Genomic DNA, 20,215 nt, shown 5'->3' with positions numbered 1-20,215 from the left:
TGTTAGATGTAAATGTCTAAAATAGCTTTCAAATTCAAAACAAGAACCAAAACATGTAACTGACTAGACAAGAGATGGCAATTAGTAAGATACTAAGATTGTTTCTATTGGAGTGATCCTTTTAGAAGTTGAAGTGAACATTAATATAGAGGGCAGAAAATTAAAGATATTAAATTTCTTCTCTCTTTACAAAAACTTTTTTTTTTTGGTAGTTAAAAGTAAAACACGATTTTCTAGTAATGAATGTCAGCCTTTGAATTTGCCATAATATTGTGTAGTCTGATTAGTACCCTGTCCAAAATTTTTGTGCTCTCATAATAACCTAAATGCTATTGTTATTTGAGAGAGGTAGAGTGTCTAATGTATGCTTATTGTGAAAGATTTTCTTTGTAACTATTAGTTAGGAATGAACAGTTTTTAGCTTTATCATTTGAGTTCTTAAAAGAGAAATAGTATTTTTCACTATAGTAGATAATTTTTTTCCCCGCACATTGCGCGGGTTTGCGTCTAGTCAATATATATATAAAAGCAGAGACCTAAGCGAGAGAGCATGAGGTTCTACCATGTGGCGCACTCTATGAAGAGAATTGAAATACCCTTAAACCACATTAGAGATAAGAACAAATTTAAAAGTAGAGACTCTTTATTTCCTTTGGTTGAATGTTTCAAGACTATTTTTGTTACATTATTATTCAATGTTTTAAAACTACTATTTGTTTTATTTGGTTTAATGTTTCAAGACTTTTCATCTCTCACACACACAAAAAAATCTTTGCATTTCCATTCACCCTTTTCACTTCTACTCTTTTCTATACACATGTTCATAGTCTTTCATACTATCCCATCTCAAATACGCTTAGACAAAAAACAATGTTATTTACTTTCAACTTTTCAATGAAACCTGCATAACTCCAACGTTGTAGTATCATTTGATCGTAACTCGTATGAGTAGGCTATGACCAAGGAAGGGGGCTTATGTTTTTTATTCAATGATGGTAGCTTATAGTTTTGATGTTGAAGTCAAATATTGTAGATTTTGTGAAGATTATGATTTGCTTGGAGTCTTTGGGCGTTTGAGATTTTGGTTTAGGAAAGTTATAAATGTATTTTTTTAGAACTAACGAAAAAGAAAAAGAAACATTCTAATTGATTATTTATGAAGTTAGCTATTTTTTTTTTTTTTAATTGTGTTAGAATTCATAATTTCTAGGTTTCTTTGTAAGTTTATTTTACTGCTATTTTGTGCAGTATGAGCCATAGTGATAGAAACAAAAATCAATGGTGATTTAAAAGTGTTTTTCGCTTTTTTTTAAAGGATACGAAAGCCCAACTAAAAACAATTGAATTTTGATAAATGAATGTATTTTTAGCAAATTTCTCTTTGTTTAATCACGTTATCTTTATGTTGATATTTACAAATGATTTCCTTAATTTCATTGAGATAATTAATGGGCGTTTGTGATCAAGGTCTCTATATTTAGTTGTGAGAATAGAGTGGTTGAGAAAGTGTTTGATAGATTGCTAAAATTTATGTAATTTTAAGATATAAAAGTATTATATACTTTAAATTCTTATTTGTAGATTTCAAAATCATTTAATTAGTTTGAAAAGTAAAATCTATTTTTAAAGGTAAATATTATAATATATTATAATCTTACAGTGTTATACAATTTTTTTTAAGAAATAATGAATTAAGAAAATTAAGTTTCAAAATTAACAATATTGTGGGCAAACATAAATATTATACCAAAAAAAAAAAGTATTATATGTAGATTTTAATATACATAAAAATTATTTCAAATAAAATTATAAAATAGTCCGCGCATCGCATGGGATATCATCTAGTTATAATGTAATAATAATTATGTTTTACCATCTTTTAGTTTTACTAACTTGTAATACCCTACATACGGATTGACATATTTAAAAATAAAGTTTTTTTTTTGAGCATGTAACAAACAGTATTAATAGATATATATTAAACTTTCGTACCTAAGTTTAATAATATTGGGATTCATTATTTTTATTTTGTCAGCTCTTAAAAGAAACTTGTAAGATTATTATTATTATTATTCTTATACAAGATATTATTTTTACTCTAACTTAATCTAAATGTATATATGTGTGAAACTCCCTCTTGAAGACCTAAACCCTAACCCTTATCCCCCACACCCCACAAGCACTTATACTTATAGAGTGAACACCACACAAAGGGTGCGCGGTGGTAACTTGTAAAATTATTATTCGAGAGAATATGCAAATTAATAATGATTTCCATGTTAGTTATTAAAGGAAATAAAAATAGGTTGGTGAATAATTTATATACTTAGGCTGCGTTTGGGATTAGAGTTTAAAGTCAGCTTATTTTATTATTTAGCTTATTTTTATTACTATTTATGGATTTCACTATACTTTTTGGTATTATTCCGATTATAGGTTTTACTGTACTATTTCAATTAACTTTTACATTTATCTACAGTACTTTCTACAAAAAAATTTCAATTTCAACTAAATAAGTTATTCCCAAACGGACCCTTATTTTTTTAATTCTTAACATAATTATTTATTTTTGTTAATGCAATGTATTTATTTTTAATTATATTTTAAAATAAGTTATTATAAAAATCTATTGCAATTTTCCAAAGTAACTGCCAATTTTTTAGGCTAAAGTAAAATTTGTCATTGACACTAATTAATTATCGATTTTGGTATGAAAAAATGGATGGGTTGGAACTAGCTTTTAATAGATTGGGAATAATTTATTTGGACTTTTTTTATTTATTTTTTTTTATACAAGATAGAAATTATACTCTAACCTAATGTAAGTGTATATGTATTTGAAACTCCCTCCTAAAGACTTGAACCTAGGCTCGTACCCTCCACACCCCATAAACACTTATACTTGTAGAGTGACCATCACATCAAGGATGTACGGTGATATTTATTTGGACTTAAAAGTCAAATAATCTATATGTAGCTTTAAATGGGTCAAAAATAGCTTTCAATTGAGAATCTTGATACAAAATTAGATTACATAAAATCCAATTATAATGATATTTGACAGAAAATTAGAATATAATTAAAATAAAATTTAGATCTTTTATTGAACTTCTACGTCATTATATTAGACTAGTTGCAGTGTGGAAAATTTTGATAATTTGTTTTCTTGTTAGGACTTATAAGTGTTAATCTTAAACCCTAATTAAAATGATGTGATTATTTTCTAATATAGTATAGTTGATATAATATATTATATTTTCTAAATTAAGCTATCTATAATTGTTATTTGAAAGTGTCTTATATTTTCCAGACCAGTTTCTCCAAAAAAAAAAAAGTGTCTTAAATTTAGTAAATTTTAAGGAAGCATAATGCATTTTACATTCAATTATTATATAAGGCAATATATTTTTTAAATAATGTAATGTGTGGTTGGAATTTTTTTTCTAGTTCTTCTTACAAATGATTCATCCTCAATACATTTTAAATGGCCTAAAAAGGAAATAGATATAAGTAAATCCATCAATAATATTAAAAAAAAAAAATCCAATACTTTAATACCAAAATAACAATGTTTTTTATCAATAACTTACCAACATTACTCTAGAATGTGACATAATTGTCAATTAGCTGAATTAATTAGCATTTTTTTTTCTACACAAGCCTCTCCTCTCAAACCATCATCAAAGTAGATTGAATAGACGGAAGTGGTCTAAACTACACCAAAGTGGACCGAAATGGACCACATCAAACTGAATGGACCGAAGTAGACAGAAGTGAAATGAAGTGGACTGAAATGGACCAAATTAGACAAAACTAGAGGGAATGGACCGAACCAGACCTAAGTGGACTAAATGGACCGAAGAGTATTAAACTGTACCAAAATGGACTGACATGTTCCGAACTAGACTAAATGGGCTGAAGTGGACTAAAATAGATTGAATGGACTGGACTTGACCAAAATGCTATACTAATGTGGCTCAATAGAGCATGACAATAATAAATGTTACTCTTCAACTTTTAGTTAGATATTATAAATAGGTCGATATAAATTTGAAACTGTACTCATTTCTCAGTTGCAAATAAAAGTGACTAGAAACAGTCAATACAAAGAACTTGTTTAACTTGATTAGGTTGATTCAAAATCCATTAAGAGTTAGAAACTTATTGTACTAAAATGGATTCATGTTCCTATCACTCATACCATTTTTTGTTTTTTCTCAAAAAAATTTTGCTTTTACTTCTTATCACAACTATGATATTGCCAAATGCAAATGATGGAGGAAAAATTGTAATTTAGTGGGTAAGTGATAGACAAGCTACTCATTATCAGTCCTGTGAAATGGTTTGTAGTCTCTTTTTTACCGTCTGATGGGCCTGTCCGGGTCCCTTTATAACAGGTCCATCTATAACCATCTATAAAGTCCACGTGGACGGCCCCCATTCAATCCCACTACAAATTCATTTCTCCCTTCCCGCCAAAGCGCGCCTTCTCTATCTCTCACACTTCAGAGTTCAGAGAGAGAGAGAGAGAGAGAGAGAGAGACGAAAATGGAATTGAGTCTGAGAGGGAATGCAATCAAGACCTTTGCTCGGTGCATCACGTGCCTCGCACGTGTCGGAAACGAGCTAGCAATTCAAGCCTCTCCTTCTCAGGTATATTATAATTATATATATTGAATAAATAACTAAAATTATCATTAATTTTGTTTAAATCTAATCCAATTGGTTTGATTTATTAATTATCAGCTTATTTATTCTTTTTTTTTTTTTTAATGGCTCATATAGTTTACTCTGTTTTCATGTTGATTTGGTAACTCATTTTTAGGGATTTGGTGTATTTTAATTAGGGTTTTAGAAGAGCATATAAAAGGGGTTTATATCGAAATTAAATGTTATTTATGGAATTGGGTGTGAAGAATTTGTGTTTAATTTGATTTATATGAATCATGCTTTGATGGGTGAGAAAAATCAATGAGTGGAAGCTCTGTTTGGATGGTATGAAAATGAAGGAAATGTAAAGGGCATAGATTGGCTTTCATAAGATAATATTTAATTAGTTTTGTGTTTGAGGAGTTATGTTTTGACTTGATTTATATTAATCATGCTGGATGAGTGAAAAATTCACAATTGAATCTCTGTTTGGTTGGCAAGAAAAAAGAGGGGAAAAAAAAGGTAATCAAAGGAATAAAAGCTCTGAAGCCTAGACTTAATTAAAATTTTTTTTTGGTTTCTGAAAATTCAAGATATTTTCCTCAAACGTGTTTTGTAGTAGTATTTCGCTATAACTGAATGGAGGGCTCGAGGTTTTTGTTTTATGAAGTTTAAGTTATGAGAAGAGGTTAGAAATTTTTGTTTTGTTTTGTTTAATTTTCTTTTGGAATATCTCCATCAACTATATTAAACTTTAGCAGAATTAGGACTACCCTTTTGGTTTTCTTCAACCTATATGGAATAGACTGCAAATAAGGATGGGTAACAAATGAGTTAATAATTTGTAAGTACCATATTTCATATTCATGTGTTAAGTAATTGAGTTGATTTGTTTAGTTACTATTCTTTGCCTGCAGCTTGCTTTTCACACTCTCAATTCATCGCGGTTAGCTTATCAGTCCATGACATTTAAGCCTGATTTCTTTGATGTCTATACAGTTTCTGGTAACCAAGTCCAATGCAGTGTGCTTTTGAAGGTATGGTGGTTTCTTTAACCATGTTAGACATTGTAATGGGATTTTCCAACTTATCAGTCTTGCTGACTTGGCATCTTCAGTTCTCTTCTTAGGACACCTATTGCCGGTATTGATAATTTGAGTGTGAAGCGGCCTGATCCTGATGCATCAAAAGTGCAATGGGTGTTGGAATGCTATAGTGGTAAAGTACTTTCTCAAATATCTTGTGTTTTTCTTATCCTATAGACTTATAATAGGGATAGGGTGATGCAGACCCAATAGATAGGGGTAGAATGCCAAGATTTATTAGCGCTTAAACTTCGATGATATTGGCCATTGTCATTTTTTCTGGAATATTAATTTTATTTAATATGGAAAATGTTTTATTTCTACCGTCTGGAATGCAATCAGGGAAAGGTTAGGATTTTTTTTTTTGGATAAATAAGGTAACAACATTAATCTTATGGTGTTCTACAGATATCCTATGAGAATAAAAATTTATTGTGAGATAAGTACACACCATTACTATTTGTTATGCAATACCCTTCAATTACTTGTGCTTTGTATTTATTGCAATAAAACTATTGAAACAATATCTTATGGTCATAGATCCATTTGAAGTAACGCCTTAGAGTAATAAAAAAAATTTGTGAAAATGAACCTATAGCCATGGATTTTATTGTAGCACCGCAGAACAATTGTTTTTGTTGCAATCAAAGCTTATTGACACAACTTTGAGCTTATTGCCATGAAATATTAATTGCAACAAACCTGCTTTCTTGTAGTACTACACTTTTTTGGGGCCAAATTACCTTTTGTTTGAGAATTCAATTTAATAAAAGAAGCAATAGTAATAAACATCACAAAAGCACCAATAAAAATAACCACACAAGAAATAGGCCAAATTTACGTGAAAAACCCTCCAATGTAGAGGGAAAAAACCACGGGACAAATCCGATCAACTATAATAATATAGAGATTACAATGCTCAACTTTATATCTAAAACTTGATATCAAAATAAACTGGAAAATATCAAAACCCTTTAAGAATGAATATAATCTCATCACAACACCGCTAAAAAATAAAAATAAAAAAACACTAAAAACCTTTGATGAAACCAATATTGTACCAACATCTCCCCTTTAAATGAGTGATTTCCCACCACTTTCAACTTTTCACCTTAAGAAGAAAGTTGTTCCCTAGCAAAGTTGCCTCTTACGCATTTTATGTTGCACTTCCCTAGTTCTTAAAAACCAACGCTGCTTCTTCTTAGTCACAATGTTTCCAACAACAACTCCAATTACAAGCCCACTACCATAACCCATGAGGATCATTTTCCAATCAAATTCAATGTTAAACGATGAGTCTTGATCTTCTTCTATGCTTTAAGTGGGTAGAGGTGAAGGCTTTGGATTTTTGCATCTCTTTGACAATGGATTTCCACATAATCCTAAATTTCCATCAAATGAACTATTGTCAAATGTATCAAATTGATTACCATGTGGTATAGGCCCTGGAAGTTGATTATGTGAGACATTAAAGGATGTGAGGAAGGTGAGATGTGTCAGTTGCCAAGGTATTTGTCCAGAGAGCTTGTTTTGAGAAAGGTCAAGGCACTCCATTGTTGTTAGGTTTCATAATGATAATGGGATATGACCAGTGAGGTTATTGTTAGAAAGATTGAGCCTTTGGAACCCATTTAGATTCCCGATGAATTCTGGAATCATTCCATTGAATTCGTTACGTGAAAGATCAATAGCTGCAAAGACTTTTATGATCTTTAGATATACTGTTTCCCTGCCTTTGTTTATTATTGTCATCGAGTAAGGGTAAACATCATCAGAGTCATGACGGCATGGCTTAAAAAATCTAAATGCCCACAAATATTTGAAGTCATCCAAATCAACTTTCTTCATAAACATCCAATTTCGGAAATATTTAAATGGTAACTTACCAGTAAATTTATTGGTGGAAAGATCAAGAATGCACAAATTGGGAGATGCAAACATGGTTGTTGGACTCCCCACAACACCATAGAATCCATTATGTCGCAGAATAAGCACCCTTAGTTTAGGTAGTGTTCCCAACCAAGAGGGGAAAACATCATTGAGATTATTGCTTCCAATATTTAGAAACTCTAACATTCAACAATTTGATAACAATCTTGGTAAAACCCCCTCGAATTGATTTTGGCTCAAGTCGATCATCTTCATTGTGCTTCCCTCTCCACATAGTTGAGGAATAATGCCATCAAAAGTGTTGCCCCGAAGATTCAATATAGTTAAGGAGTTGCTGAAGTTGCTAAAACAAGGAGGAAGCATGCCCCCAAATTTGTTGTTGGATAAATCAAAGAAATAAAGAGAACTAAGGTTACAGATCAATGGTGAAATTTCTCCTTGGAGCTTGTTGTCGGCAACCAAATAAACCAAGGTGGATGGCGGTGGAACTGGGGGTAATGCTTGTAGCTTGTTAGACCTAAGGTCCAAAATCTTTAGCCGAGGCCATGGAAAATTGAATAAATGATGGTCAAAGCCTGTTAACAAGTTGTGAGAAAAGTTCACGTACATCAAAGCTTCTTTACTTGTGTTCCACACCCATTTGGGTATTTGGCCATGAATATTGTTGTGAGATAGGTCTAGCACTTGCAAATGGTCTTGGTTTTGTAAGAAATCTGGGAAATTGCTCAATTTGCATGAACCCAATCCTATAGCCACAAACCTATTCAGAGTAGCATTGGTAATAGGTTCGGGGAGGAATGATATATCGTTTAATGATAGAAAGAATGAGGTTAAATATTTGAGCTTCATAAACATGTGCAGACTCACTGTGCCAGTCAAGTTGTTTGAGTAAAGGTTGAGACTTTCAAGTTTCTTGAGTTCAAAAATTGAGATGGGAATTTGGCCTTGTTTATTATGAGAAAGGTGCAACTCAATTAACTGAGTAAGGTTGGCAAGCCAAGAAGGGATTTGACCAGTTAGTTGACAAGTGCTTGGTCTCAAATAATTAAGTTGGGCTAGATTTGCCAAGGACGATGGGATCTCCATTGTTAAATTGATTCCCTTAAAGGCCAATACAGTAAGTTTGCTCAACTTCAAAATCCAGGACAAGGAAGAAGGATTTGAGATTTTTAGAAAGTAATTGGAAAGGTCTAGTACAGTAAGTTGTGTAAGGTTACCAAATGAAGATGGAATTGACCCAGATAATTGACAGTAAGAGAAATCCAAATAATTCAAGGAAATAAGGTTCAATAGCGAGGAAGGTATTTGGCCCATAAAAGAGTTATTAGAAAGGTCCAAAGTGGTGAGTTGAGTAAGGTTACCTATTGAAGGTGAAATGCGACCTGAGAAATTACAACTCCCAAGCCATAATTCATTCAAGGAATTTCGATTTCCGATTGAAGCTGGTAGTTTTCTAGAGAAACTAGTACCCTGAAGTGATAAAAATTTAAGGGGATTGCTTGAGTAAAATTCGGGCAATTTGCCTATGAGATCTTGATTGTAACTCACCCTGAGATCTTGTAGCTTTGGTAGATTAAAAATCTCAACTGGGAATTCTCCATACAATCCGCAACCACTCAAATGGAGTGTTGTTAAACCAGATAAATTTGCTAAGATTTCAGGCACGAGAGATGATATCTGAACATAACTGAGACGTAGATCTTTCAGGCTGGTTGAGTTTTGAACTAAAACTTTTATACTTCTAAGATGTAGCATGTAATTATTTGACAGATCAAGGGATGTTAACTTGGAAAGCTCTGAAAATTTTGATGGAATTTGCCCTGAAAAAGATGAATTGGAGAGGTTGAGATATATCAAACTAGAAAGATGGCTGAATCCAGATGGCATTTCAGAGAAACTGAAGTGGTTATAAGCAAGATTAAGCCTTTGAAGATGAACAAGACGGAAGAGGCTGCTGTTGGAGGCCATAGAACCATAGAGACAGCTTCTAGTGAGGTTAAGGCCAATCACATGGCCTGTGTTCTCGTCACACTCAACACCATCCCACGAGCAGCAATCTTTGTCCACACCTTCTAGTCTCCAAGATGCAGTCTTGGGATAATCAAAAGGACCATTGCAAGCTTTCACATTTGTGTCAAAGCTTTCTTTGAATTGCAACAAGGCAGAACTCTCATCATCATGGCAGAGTGGCCGCATAGAAGAAAAGCAGTTAGTGGCAATTGCATGAAACAGTGGAAGTATAAAAAGCAAGCGAGTAGACATCAAGTAACACAAGAATGACGCCATAATAATGTATTATCTTTAACAATTAGGTATGGAAGTGAGTGAAACTATATATTGTTTATATAGACATGAACAATGAATTGGAGTCTTGATCTATGCAAATTGGATACCTAAGTGCATGCGTACCGAACCTGTATACAATTAGTCAATTACAGTGGTCTAGACTCTAAGATTGAACCCAATCCTTTGTCTTGTTGAAACTGGGAAAGTGGGAATCTCTCTAGAAAGTCTTCTAAAAAATTTCATGGACTTTGATTGTGAGTTGAAATAATTATTTAGCCGAACCAAACTAGGGATGCCAGGTGTTAAGCTTTCATATGCATTATCTGATTGTAGCTTCTATTCAATTAAACGGGTTTGGTGGTTAACAATCCAAATGGACTCATTATCATTAAAGTTAAAATAAATGGACCTCTAATCTAGACTTTGAATAAATTCATGTTTCTATAAAAATGTTTTGAGGCATAGACTAGAAAAAATTCTCTATTTCAAAATCAATATCAAGAGGATTCGATGACAAGATATTTTACCAGTTGAGATAAGTAGAACCCTTTTTATATTCTTGATTATCAGTAAATAAATTTGCAAACCTCTTATTATATCTTGAGTAAATTACAAATTACACTCTGAAGTTTGGGGTTGATTAGATTTTACACCCAAAGTTTCAAAAACTTGATTTTACACCCTAAAATTTGGTTCCGTTAGCAATTCACCCCATAGTTAATTTCTCTTGTTAAGTGACACATCATCATGCTGATGTGTTTTATTTTTGCCAAATCAGCCTCAAAAACTACGTCGTTTTAGGCCTAAACTTAAAACAAAATTCTCTAGCGTAAACGACACAGTTTAAGCCAAGCTCCAAAAATAGAAAAACAAAAACCGCCAACAAGGTTGAGACCCACAAACGGCAAAACCTCACGAACCCAAAACAATCATCTCACGTGATCCCAGGTGGCGGTGGCGGCCTCAGTGGCGACGGCTCCAAGTGGCCTTGGCGAAGACCTCCCCAGCTCTGACTGCTTGTGTTAGTTTACACCAGCCCGAACCCAAGCCAAGGTTGTCTAAACCCCACAACTAGAGAGTCGCAAGAAAACAAGGTTATCTTTACAGAGATGGAGGAGTTTGTCTAGGGCCTCCAGCTTGATGAAGGTATTTTTCTTTTTACGTTTGTTCATGTTTTTGCATAGAATTGAAATTTGAGCTAGCTCTGCCCTAGTTGAATTGAGATTTCTTCATATTTAATATTTTTGACTGCTTTAGTATTTCTGGCCATTCAATATCTTGTGGTCAATTGATATCCATCCTTTTATCTAGTCAAATTCAAGTTTAATTATGACCATTTTTCTTTGGAAGTTTTCCTGATCTTGTGCCTATCGATTTCCTTGAGCTTCCATTTGTACCCCATTAAAATATGTCTTTGTTTGCTACAGGTTTTCAATTCCTCCAATGGTTTTACAAATATATAAATAACTTGTACTTTTGTGCTCTTTCAGAAGCTCGTAGGCCTGAAAATGAAGATGTTTTCATGCAAGAATATGAAGAAGCCAAGAGCTTCAGATGAAGAAGTAAAAGATGAGGCTGGTGGATGGACCGAAGTTATAGATGTCAGTAAAGATGAGCACACTGTTGATGAGGAAAAGGAGGAGATAGTGCCAGATGAAACTATCCATGAAGTTGCAGTTGGGAAAGGGTTATCAGGTGTGCTAAAGCTGCATAAAGAGCGAGGAACACTTAAAGAAAGCATCGAGTGGGGTGGCAGAAACATGAAAAAGAAGAAGAGCAAACTCGTGGGTATTGTAGATGATGATGAACCAAAGGAGCCTCGTTCATCTACTCTGGTTGATTTTAAAAAGGAGATTCACATAGAGCGAATAGATGAATTTGGGCGAGGTCGCCACCGCCACCGCCACCTGGGATCACACGAGGTTTGGCAGTTTGTGGGTCTCAACCTTGTTCGTGGTTTTTGTTTTTAGATTTTAGGAATTGGGCTTAAACCATGTCGTTTAGGCTAGAGAATTTTGTTTTAAGTTTGGCCTAAAATGACGTAGTTTTGGGGGTGATTGGGCAAAAATAAAACACATCAGCACGATGATGTCACTTAATTGTAGAAATTAACCATGAAGTGAATTGCTAAAGGAACCAAACTTTAAGGTGTAAAATTCAGTCCACCCTAAACTTCAAGGGTGTAATTTGTAATTTACCCTGATATTTTTATTTCGATTGTTGCCAAAGCAATTTAATTAGAAGAAGAATGCTTTATTCCAAATTAATTATTTGTTATATAAATCTCATAAAATTTCATTTTACATATATAATTAGTGCATCTAACCTATAAATACTCACTTTAATTATATAGCACAAATTGGAAAAATTTATTAAGTACTGTATAATAAAGTACTATTCATGTGAGAGGAAATAATACAATGTTATTGTACTATATATATATCATGTTGTGAAAAGTATTTAGGAAATGTATTTTGTTAAAATTAATAGAATTAAAAATATGAATATATTACTTTAGTAAATTTGCAAATATTGAATTATTTCAATTAAAAGCATAAAATTATTATTTTTTATATTTTTGATTGCGTATGTTATTAAATTGGTTTTGGCCTTAATTTATTCAAAGCAATACATTAAGAAAATATTTATATTCCAATTCATTTTTTTTTTCATTTAAATAATAATCTCTTATATAAATTTCCATAAAAAGTACTTTTATATAAATTCTATATAAATAACTATATAAATTTATTTTATGTAAATAATTAATGAACCATCTATTCATAATTAATACATTAAAATCAATGCATTTACCCTAATAACCATATAAATTGTTAAATGATTTTTAAATTGTGCCAATGGCTAGTAGCCTAGTACAATTAAGTCCTAAAAAAATCAACAACAAATCAATTTGTTTACAAAGTGATTGTACTTATATTTATTTATATAACTACTTTCCAGCAAGATGCATTATTGCCTTATAGGGATGCAAAATATATCTACCTCAACTTATTATTATTATTATTATTTAATTTGATAGTTGCACGATAATGGGAATAGAGGATTCAAACCTATATCAACTAGTGTTAACCAAGCCTCTTGACGGTAACTCCCTCCAAATCAACCGTCTTTCTCACTATATTAATGCTCTTGTCATTCCATAATTTTATTTAGGCAAAAATGCAAAACTAACCCTTTAACTTTTAACGTTTTTCATTTCAATTCTCTAACTTTAAGTTTTGTCATTTCAGTCTTCTAACTTTTAAGTTTTGTCAATTCAGGCTTCTGTTAGAACTCAGTTAAGATTACCATTAAACACACTGAGAAATAACCGTTTTATCCTTCTTCTTTAAAAAAAAAATCAGAATTAAAAGAAAAACAACCAAATCAGCAACCAAATTCAGAATTAAATGACTTCTTCTTCACTGTCAAGGCGAGCAACTCCATCCCAAATCAGCCACAACACGAACACAAATACAAACCCAGCAACACTAAATCAGCCAACAACAGACCCACCACACCTAGCAACACAAACAGAAACCCACCACTCCCACGGCAGAGAAATAAGATAGCAAAGAGAGAAGGGCGGATCGAAGTCACAGTCGGAGCCGAACTCAACATAGAGTACTCCGGCGAAAATCGTTTTGAGGCCTTCAATCGATGGCTGGGCAGGCCGGCGAGGTGGAGGAAGAGAGAAAAAATATTGAAGGGAGAGGAGATCGGCGACGAAGAAGGGAAAGGAGATTGGCGATGGGGAAGGGAAAGGCGACACGAAATGGTTGAGGAGGATGATGGATGAACGAAACTGGGTCGACGATGGAGAAGAAGTCCTTCTCGGAGAAGATGTCAGTGTAGTTGCCGTGGCCGAGGGAGATCCAACGGCTCCGCTTCTGGGCCATCTTCTTCATCTGCTGGAGCCTCCTTTCGTTGAGTGCCTCCAAATCGTCGAGGTCAAGGCGATCCAGTCGTCTAGCTTGTCCTCCAGGGCCTTCACCACCGCCAGTCGTGGTTCCCTTAAATTTTTTTTTTTTTTTTACAGATTTTTTTTTAATTCCGAATTGTTTTAAAAAAAAAAAAAAAAAAGAAGGGTAAAGTAGTCATTTCTCAGTGAGTTTAATGGGAATCTTAACTGAGTTCTAATAGAAGCCTGGATTGACAAAAATTGAAAGTTAGAGATTGAAATGACAAAACTTAAAGTTAGAAGACTGAAATGAAAAATGTTGAAAGTTAGAGGGTTAGTTTTGCATTTTTACCTTTTATTTATTTATTTATTTTTGAGAAAGTTGTCATTCCATAATTCGATTTCCAAGTTTGCTAAATGTGGTCCTACCAATATTGCTATGCTCTAGAGTCTAACTGAGTTATGAGTTTCCAGTGATATCACTCAAAACAAGCCTAAACCAAACAGGCTCTGAGTCATCAAACATGGAAGTAAAGACTCATAATTATATGGCATGAGTGCTCTCGTGCCAACACGCTAGTAGACTCCCATTAGTTAATTTAGTACGTTTTACGTTTATAAGCTAGGGCGTGTAATGGATGTTTTGTGGGTGTTGAGGGCCAATTTTTTGGCAAAGCGCCACTTAGAAGCCCAGCCCAAATTACAAGCAAGACAAGTCTTATGTCTTTTTTATTTCATCTCATTCTCATCACAATCTAATGCCTTTTTTTATTTATTTTTTATTTTTTTTTATTTCATCTCATTCTCATCACATATGGTCTAAGCTCATTTGAAAAATATATCTTTTGAGAATTTTTGGAGGTATGGTTTTGGAGGGTCCAAGAGAGGATTTTTTTACACACTTGTATGCGTAATGGAAGAGAAAGTATGTGGGCTTGGAGCACATGCACTTCCATGAGCCCACGAGTGTCACGTGAGTTAAGAGGCTAAAACATAGTTTAGTTACTTTAAACTTCTTTATTTCATTCACACCAATTATTTATTGATAAGTATTACCATCTAAAACATTAGTATTACTATTTTTGTATATATTCTAATAAGTATTGCTATTTACTCGGAAAAAAAAAAAAACATTTACTGATAGATTCACCATCATGAATTGCTCGCTAATATAATCCCCTATATTCAATAGTTTTAGTAGATTGTAAACCTTCAAAGGGAAGTCAACCAAGTAGCCTCTATTAACCTGATTACCTTAAATTAACACTAACCTAATCCAATTTCACATTTTCATTAAACCCAAAACCACAATTAAAATTCAAGAGAATCATCAATCAATAGCAGCCCCGAGTGGTTTTAGACCTCCTTAAAGACCTTTATAAAAGCTAAGCAAATGGGAATATTAAGGAAAATTTCATTAAGCATTAACCACTTCATTGATTATTGTCTCACAAAACAAAACATATTTGTGCCATATATATCATATGCCAAGACAAGTTTTTTTAATCCATGATCACATGTGGAGAATCCTTCTATCCCGTATCATATCCTTGTGTTTTGTTATATTTTAAGGCTTGGTGCCTTGCTTGTTGTATTTGTGTCGTAGCTTCTTTTATTCATCATAAGTTAAACCGTTTGTGTGCAGTTCTTTAAACAATGCTACTAGCCTTCATTGCAATACTTGTTGATGAGAGTAGCAAACTTAACCCTCTATCTTAAACCTAGGTTGAAAAGTGAAGCCAATCCAAACTCGACACATGACAACACGAAGAAAAAGACCCCAACAGTGGATTCACTCTGATTTCAGCTTCTTGGCTCTACATTATATTTGTAGTGCACTAACATCAGAAACACCAATGCCATAGAATTATCAGTCTTTCTTCCGAAATTGGATCACTCACTTCTTTCGTATGGGAAGTCTAGACACCCCCCAGCACGGTAATGTTTGTAGACCCGCATAATATACTTGTGTCAATTATTATCAGCTAATAAGTTTTTCTGTAAAAACTATAAATCAAAAGCACAATCATTTGGAATGAACATGGCATGGCAAGAGCATTAATATCGTAAGAGAGATGGTTAATTAATATCAACAATCAAAAGTTTGCCATGCTAAAAACTTTGGAATCAGAAAGAAGTTAAGGTATACCTTCAAAGGGTTTGACTTACCTCCAGTACTTTTTTAATTGGAAATTTCATTTTGTTTTAAATACACAATGGCAAGTGTTCTAAACTTTCAATAATTTCCTCTGAAAACTCTGCCAGTATCTTTTTCTGCTGAATAACTCTTTCATCTTCTGTGTGGTTCACATGAGATCACGACGGTTTTTTTTTTTAGCACATAATAAACATTATTAGATATATATATTAAACATTCGTACCTATGTTTAATAATATCGGGCTTCATTATTAATATTTTTTCAGCTCTTAAAAGAAACTTGTGAGAATATTATTTGGGGGAATACGCAAATTGCAAATGATTGATTTCTCCATGTTAGTTATTAAAGAAAAAAAAGATAGTTCAGTGATTAATTTATACACTTGTTGAGGACTCTTTTTTCGCCCCATGTGGCACTACTTCATTGGCAACTCATGCCACATCAACATATTATCGATTTTTGAGTTGCCACATTAACATATTATTGATTTTTTGGATAAATCTCTTTAAAACCCAAAATAAGCTTATATCTCATAAATTGGGCTCGCATGGACCACAAGATCCTTACTTCAAGAGGCGAATTCATGGTCTACATTTTCTTTTCATCAATTGGGATCATAACCCCACGACATTATCAACATCGACATATGGATTGGGCTTAAGTAATGAATCAAAGATCACGGCCCATATTACCTCTCTTACACTCATGGCAATCAGCTTCTTCAACAAGAGCCCATATTTACACAAAATTACAACAAAACCCGAGGTACGTCATCTCATCTTCGGCTTATGATCCAAGCTCATAAGTCTCTTTGGGGAAACTTTGGGAGTCGTGGTTTGGAGGGCCAAGAGGTATGTTCAGTAAAGTTCTAGCAGTTTAAAGTTGATAAAAGAGACATGTTGCTTGGCGTGTCTTCTTCAACCCAACTACTGTCTACCATAATCAAACCATATATTTCTCTGCCAGCTGCCAGGACAGAGCATTTAATACTCTTTTTGCTCACCAAGATTATGTCACAGCATAATGAGACCTCAACTAAATCTCTAAAGCTTCATTAACTTTCAACCAATCTTTTTATTACTTACTAGAAAATGTGTTGTAATGGAACCTTGCACCAAAAACACAAACACCCAAAAGGAGAAATATTTCCAGTAGAACCCCAGTAGTGTATTCAACACTTGACACTTGGCTGAGAGTGATATCAGTAGCCATTTAATGCTGAAATCCCAGCTGCCAGTTGCTATACCCAAGATAGCAAGATACCCTTGAAAGAGATCTTACCATTTTCAGCCAAATTCATAAAGTAAATGCTGAATGACCTTTCCAACACTCTAAAATCACCATGCTGACCTCTTTTGCTTCTGCCCAAAGCAACAGCTGTCTCATGACAGCTGGGACAGCTTTTCCTGACAGTTGGGACAGCTTTTTCAGAACAGATGTAACAGCTAACCTAGCAACCTGAGCATTACTTTTTTTTCCACATTTGGCTAAAATCAAAACCAGCTAAATTAACCATGTTTTTCTTGCCAAAATACCTTCCTTTTCTACTGCTCTTTCCCCCAGCAGCTCTTACTTAAAATAGCAAGAACACCTTGAAGCTAAACTTAGCATTTTTGCCCAAATCTTAAGATGGATTTTCTAAAGATTCATTGCTATTTGGGATAGATTTTGGCTGAGATTCTTTACTAAAATACCCCTTAAACTCAGCTAAATAGGACCCCTCATCAACACTTCAAAGGGAGGACAACAAAAGGGAGAAGAATTTTTCACAAATCTCTCTATTCTCTCTCCCTAAGCTCTGAATGAAGTTCTGAGATTTAAGTTTCAAAATCAAGAACTAAAATCTTCAGCCCTTAGCTCATAAATGCCTTCATAAGCCCTCATCCATCCTCCAGCAGAAAATCCTAGCAATACATACCAGCAGAAAAGCCCAATAGTAAATTTCAGCAACATTGATAAACACACTACAACACTATTACCTCTTATATACTCATTCTCTCACTCTCTATATTCAGAAAATACACCTATCTTACGACTCCCATCTCCAAATGCCTAAACACACCTTCATGCTCTTCTCTTACAAAATCTTTCATCTTGGAAAGCAATTTCTACAACTTCTCCAACGGTTATAATCTCATATTTTTACTATCTTTAACTACCATATCTCTCATACTTCCATATATCATACATATTACAAATACTACATCCCACAAAACACTCATATCTCTAAACATTTCTTTCTCCACTTCTCATACACATTTACTACACCATTACATATGACTCACTACACTCTTCTAAACTCCATTCTCATACTCTCTCACTATGAAGTTCTACTGTTTTGCTACTTATAAACACCTATCAATACTCATCTCTATATCTCTTATAAAAGCCCTTTTCATGGAATGCATAAACTTTTAATGCTAAAACCCTTCTCTTAGAAGGCACCAAGATCTTATATCAAACCCCTTCTCATTGAAGGCACAAATCCATCTTACATAAAGCCCTTCTCTTAGAAGGCACAAGTACTCCATACAAAAGCCCTTCTCATGGAAGGCAACACTATTCATAATTTCACAACAACTAAAAGAGCATTATCAAGGGGAAAACTTATTTAAGTGCATGATAAGAGGGGCAAGCTTAACCAGTACCTACACACAGTTGGACATACTCTCTCTCCCTCCAGTTGCACCCATTTTTTCCCCTCAATCTTGAAGTTATCATGGCACATTGCCTCTCTACCGCTGTGGTCACTCTGCTAGGATATTATCAACTCACAGAAGCTGTACAGCTGAGTTACAAACCATACAAAGATAAGTGACTTTGCTTCCTTATCTTTAAATTTATATTATTGAGTACATGATTACTTCACATTTAAATACATATTACTTTATTCCAACTATTAACCAATGCTTAAACTCATTTAAATACATAATAAGAGAGGCAAGCTTAACTAGCCTCTACAGTTGGCATCTTGCTGGAATCCCATTAGCTCACTGATGCTACACAGCTGGGTTACAAACCATACAAAGATAAGTGACTTTGCCTCCTTATCTTTAAATTTACATCATTGAATACATGCTTACTTCACATTTAAATACATATTACTTTATTCCAACTACTATTACAACTACTAATCAAACCTATTATATCAAACACATATTACATATTTATTCAACCATTATCATGATTCTTAGACTTTGGTTTTAATGGTTTGGTAGACTCAAAAATACACTGGTAGCCGTTGGACCATGTGGACCAATGTTGAGTTCCGGGACGCAACTCCCCAAAAAGAACCCGGGCCTAGCAATGTCATTAATCTAGTGCATAACACGTGGCCGAGCAACTGAAAAAGGCCCCCGAAAAACACTTAGCTTTAAATTCTTGACATAATTTTCATTTTTGTTAATACAATGAATTTATTTTTAATTATATTTTAAAATAAGTTGTTATAAAAATATATTCCAATTTTCCAAAGCAACGGCCAAATTTTTAGACCAAAGTAAAATTTGTTGTTGACAATAATTAATCAATTTTTGTATGAAAAAATTGATTAGTTTCAAATGGATTGGAAGTAGCTTGGAAATAATTTATTTGGACTAAAGTCAAATAACCTATAAGTAGCTTTAAATGGGTTAAAAATAGCTTTCAATTATAGGTATACTTGTGGATTCCTGTTAACTTAGCTAGTAAAGTCTCTGATAGTTGTATAAGAGATCTAAGGTTCAATTCCCGCTTACACCAAAAACTGATTGGTATCTTGGTCTGATAATAAAGAGCTATTATCAGAAGCGAACAATTAGAGTACATTTATAAAATCCAATTAGAATTATAGTATTATACTTGATAGAAAATTAGAATATAATTACAATCAAATTTAGATCTTTTATTGAACTTCAAAGTCATTATATTAAACTAGTCATAGTGCCGAAAAATTTGACGATTTTTTTTTGTTAAGTAAAAAAATGAGAATAATAGATAAAACTTATAAATAATATAATGTATGGTTGAAATTTGTTTTTAGTGCTCCTTACGTACAGTTGATCATTTATATGTTTTAAATGACCTAAAGAATAAGCATATATAAGTAAATTCATCAATTATATTTGAAAATAAAATACAAGACTTTATAACATAAGAAAAATGTAATTTTATCAAGAACTAACCAAAATTACACTAAGAATGTGACATAATTGTCAATCAAGTAGCATCATCGAAGTGGACTGAATAGACTGAAGTGGGCCAAA

At 33.2% G+C, this 20,215-nt stretch overlaps 2 protein-coding genes across 2 annotated transcripts in view; both read left to right on the top strand.

Moving 5' to 3' along the window:
- The first annotated feature begins 4,485 nt into the window (after positions 1–4,485).
- Positions 4,486–20,215, top strand: part of LOC142629569 (uncharacterized) — a 34,667-nt gene continuing 18,937 nt past the window's right edge. The window contains exons 1-2 of the mRNA XM_075803573.1: positions 4,486–4,653; positions 5,568–5,687. Of these exons, the coding sequence (XP_075659688.1) occupies positions 4,549–4,653; positions 5,568–5,687 (225 nt within the window). The 5' untranslated portion in view covers positions 4,486–4,548. The remainder of the gene's footprint in view (positions 4,654–5,567; positions 5,688–20,215) is intronic.
- Positions 10,638–12,087, top strand: LOC142629568 (SART-1 family protein DOT2-like). Its single transcript, XM_075803572.1, has 2 exons — positions 10,638–11,057; positions 11,402–12,087. Exons 1-2 carry the CDS (start codon positions 11,052–11,054, stop codon positions 11,879–11,881), a joined length of 486 nt encoding a protein of 161 aa, XP_075659687.1. The 5' UTR covers positions 10,638–11,051; the 3' UTR covers positions 11,882–12,087.

The sequence above is a fragment of the Castanea sativa genome, chromosome 3 (genome assembly GCF_040712315.1).
Source record: "Castanea sativa cultivar Marrone di Chiusa Pesio chromosome 3, ASM4071231v1".
NCBI classification, from domain to species: domain Eukaryota; kingdom Viridiplantae; phylum Streptophyta; class Magnoliopsida; order Fagales; family Fagaceae; genus Castanea; species Castanea sativa.
This window is presented reverse-complemented; position numbering and strand designations above follow the sequence as displayed.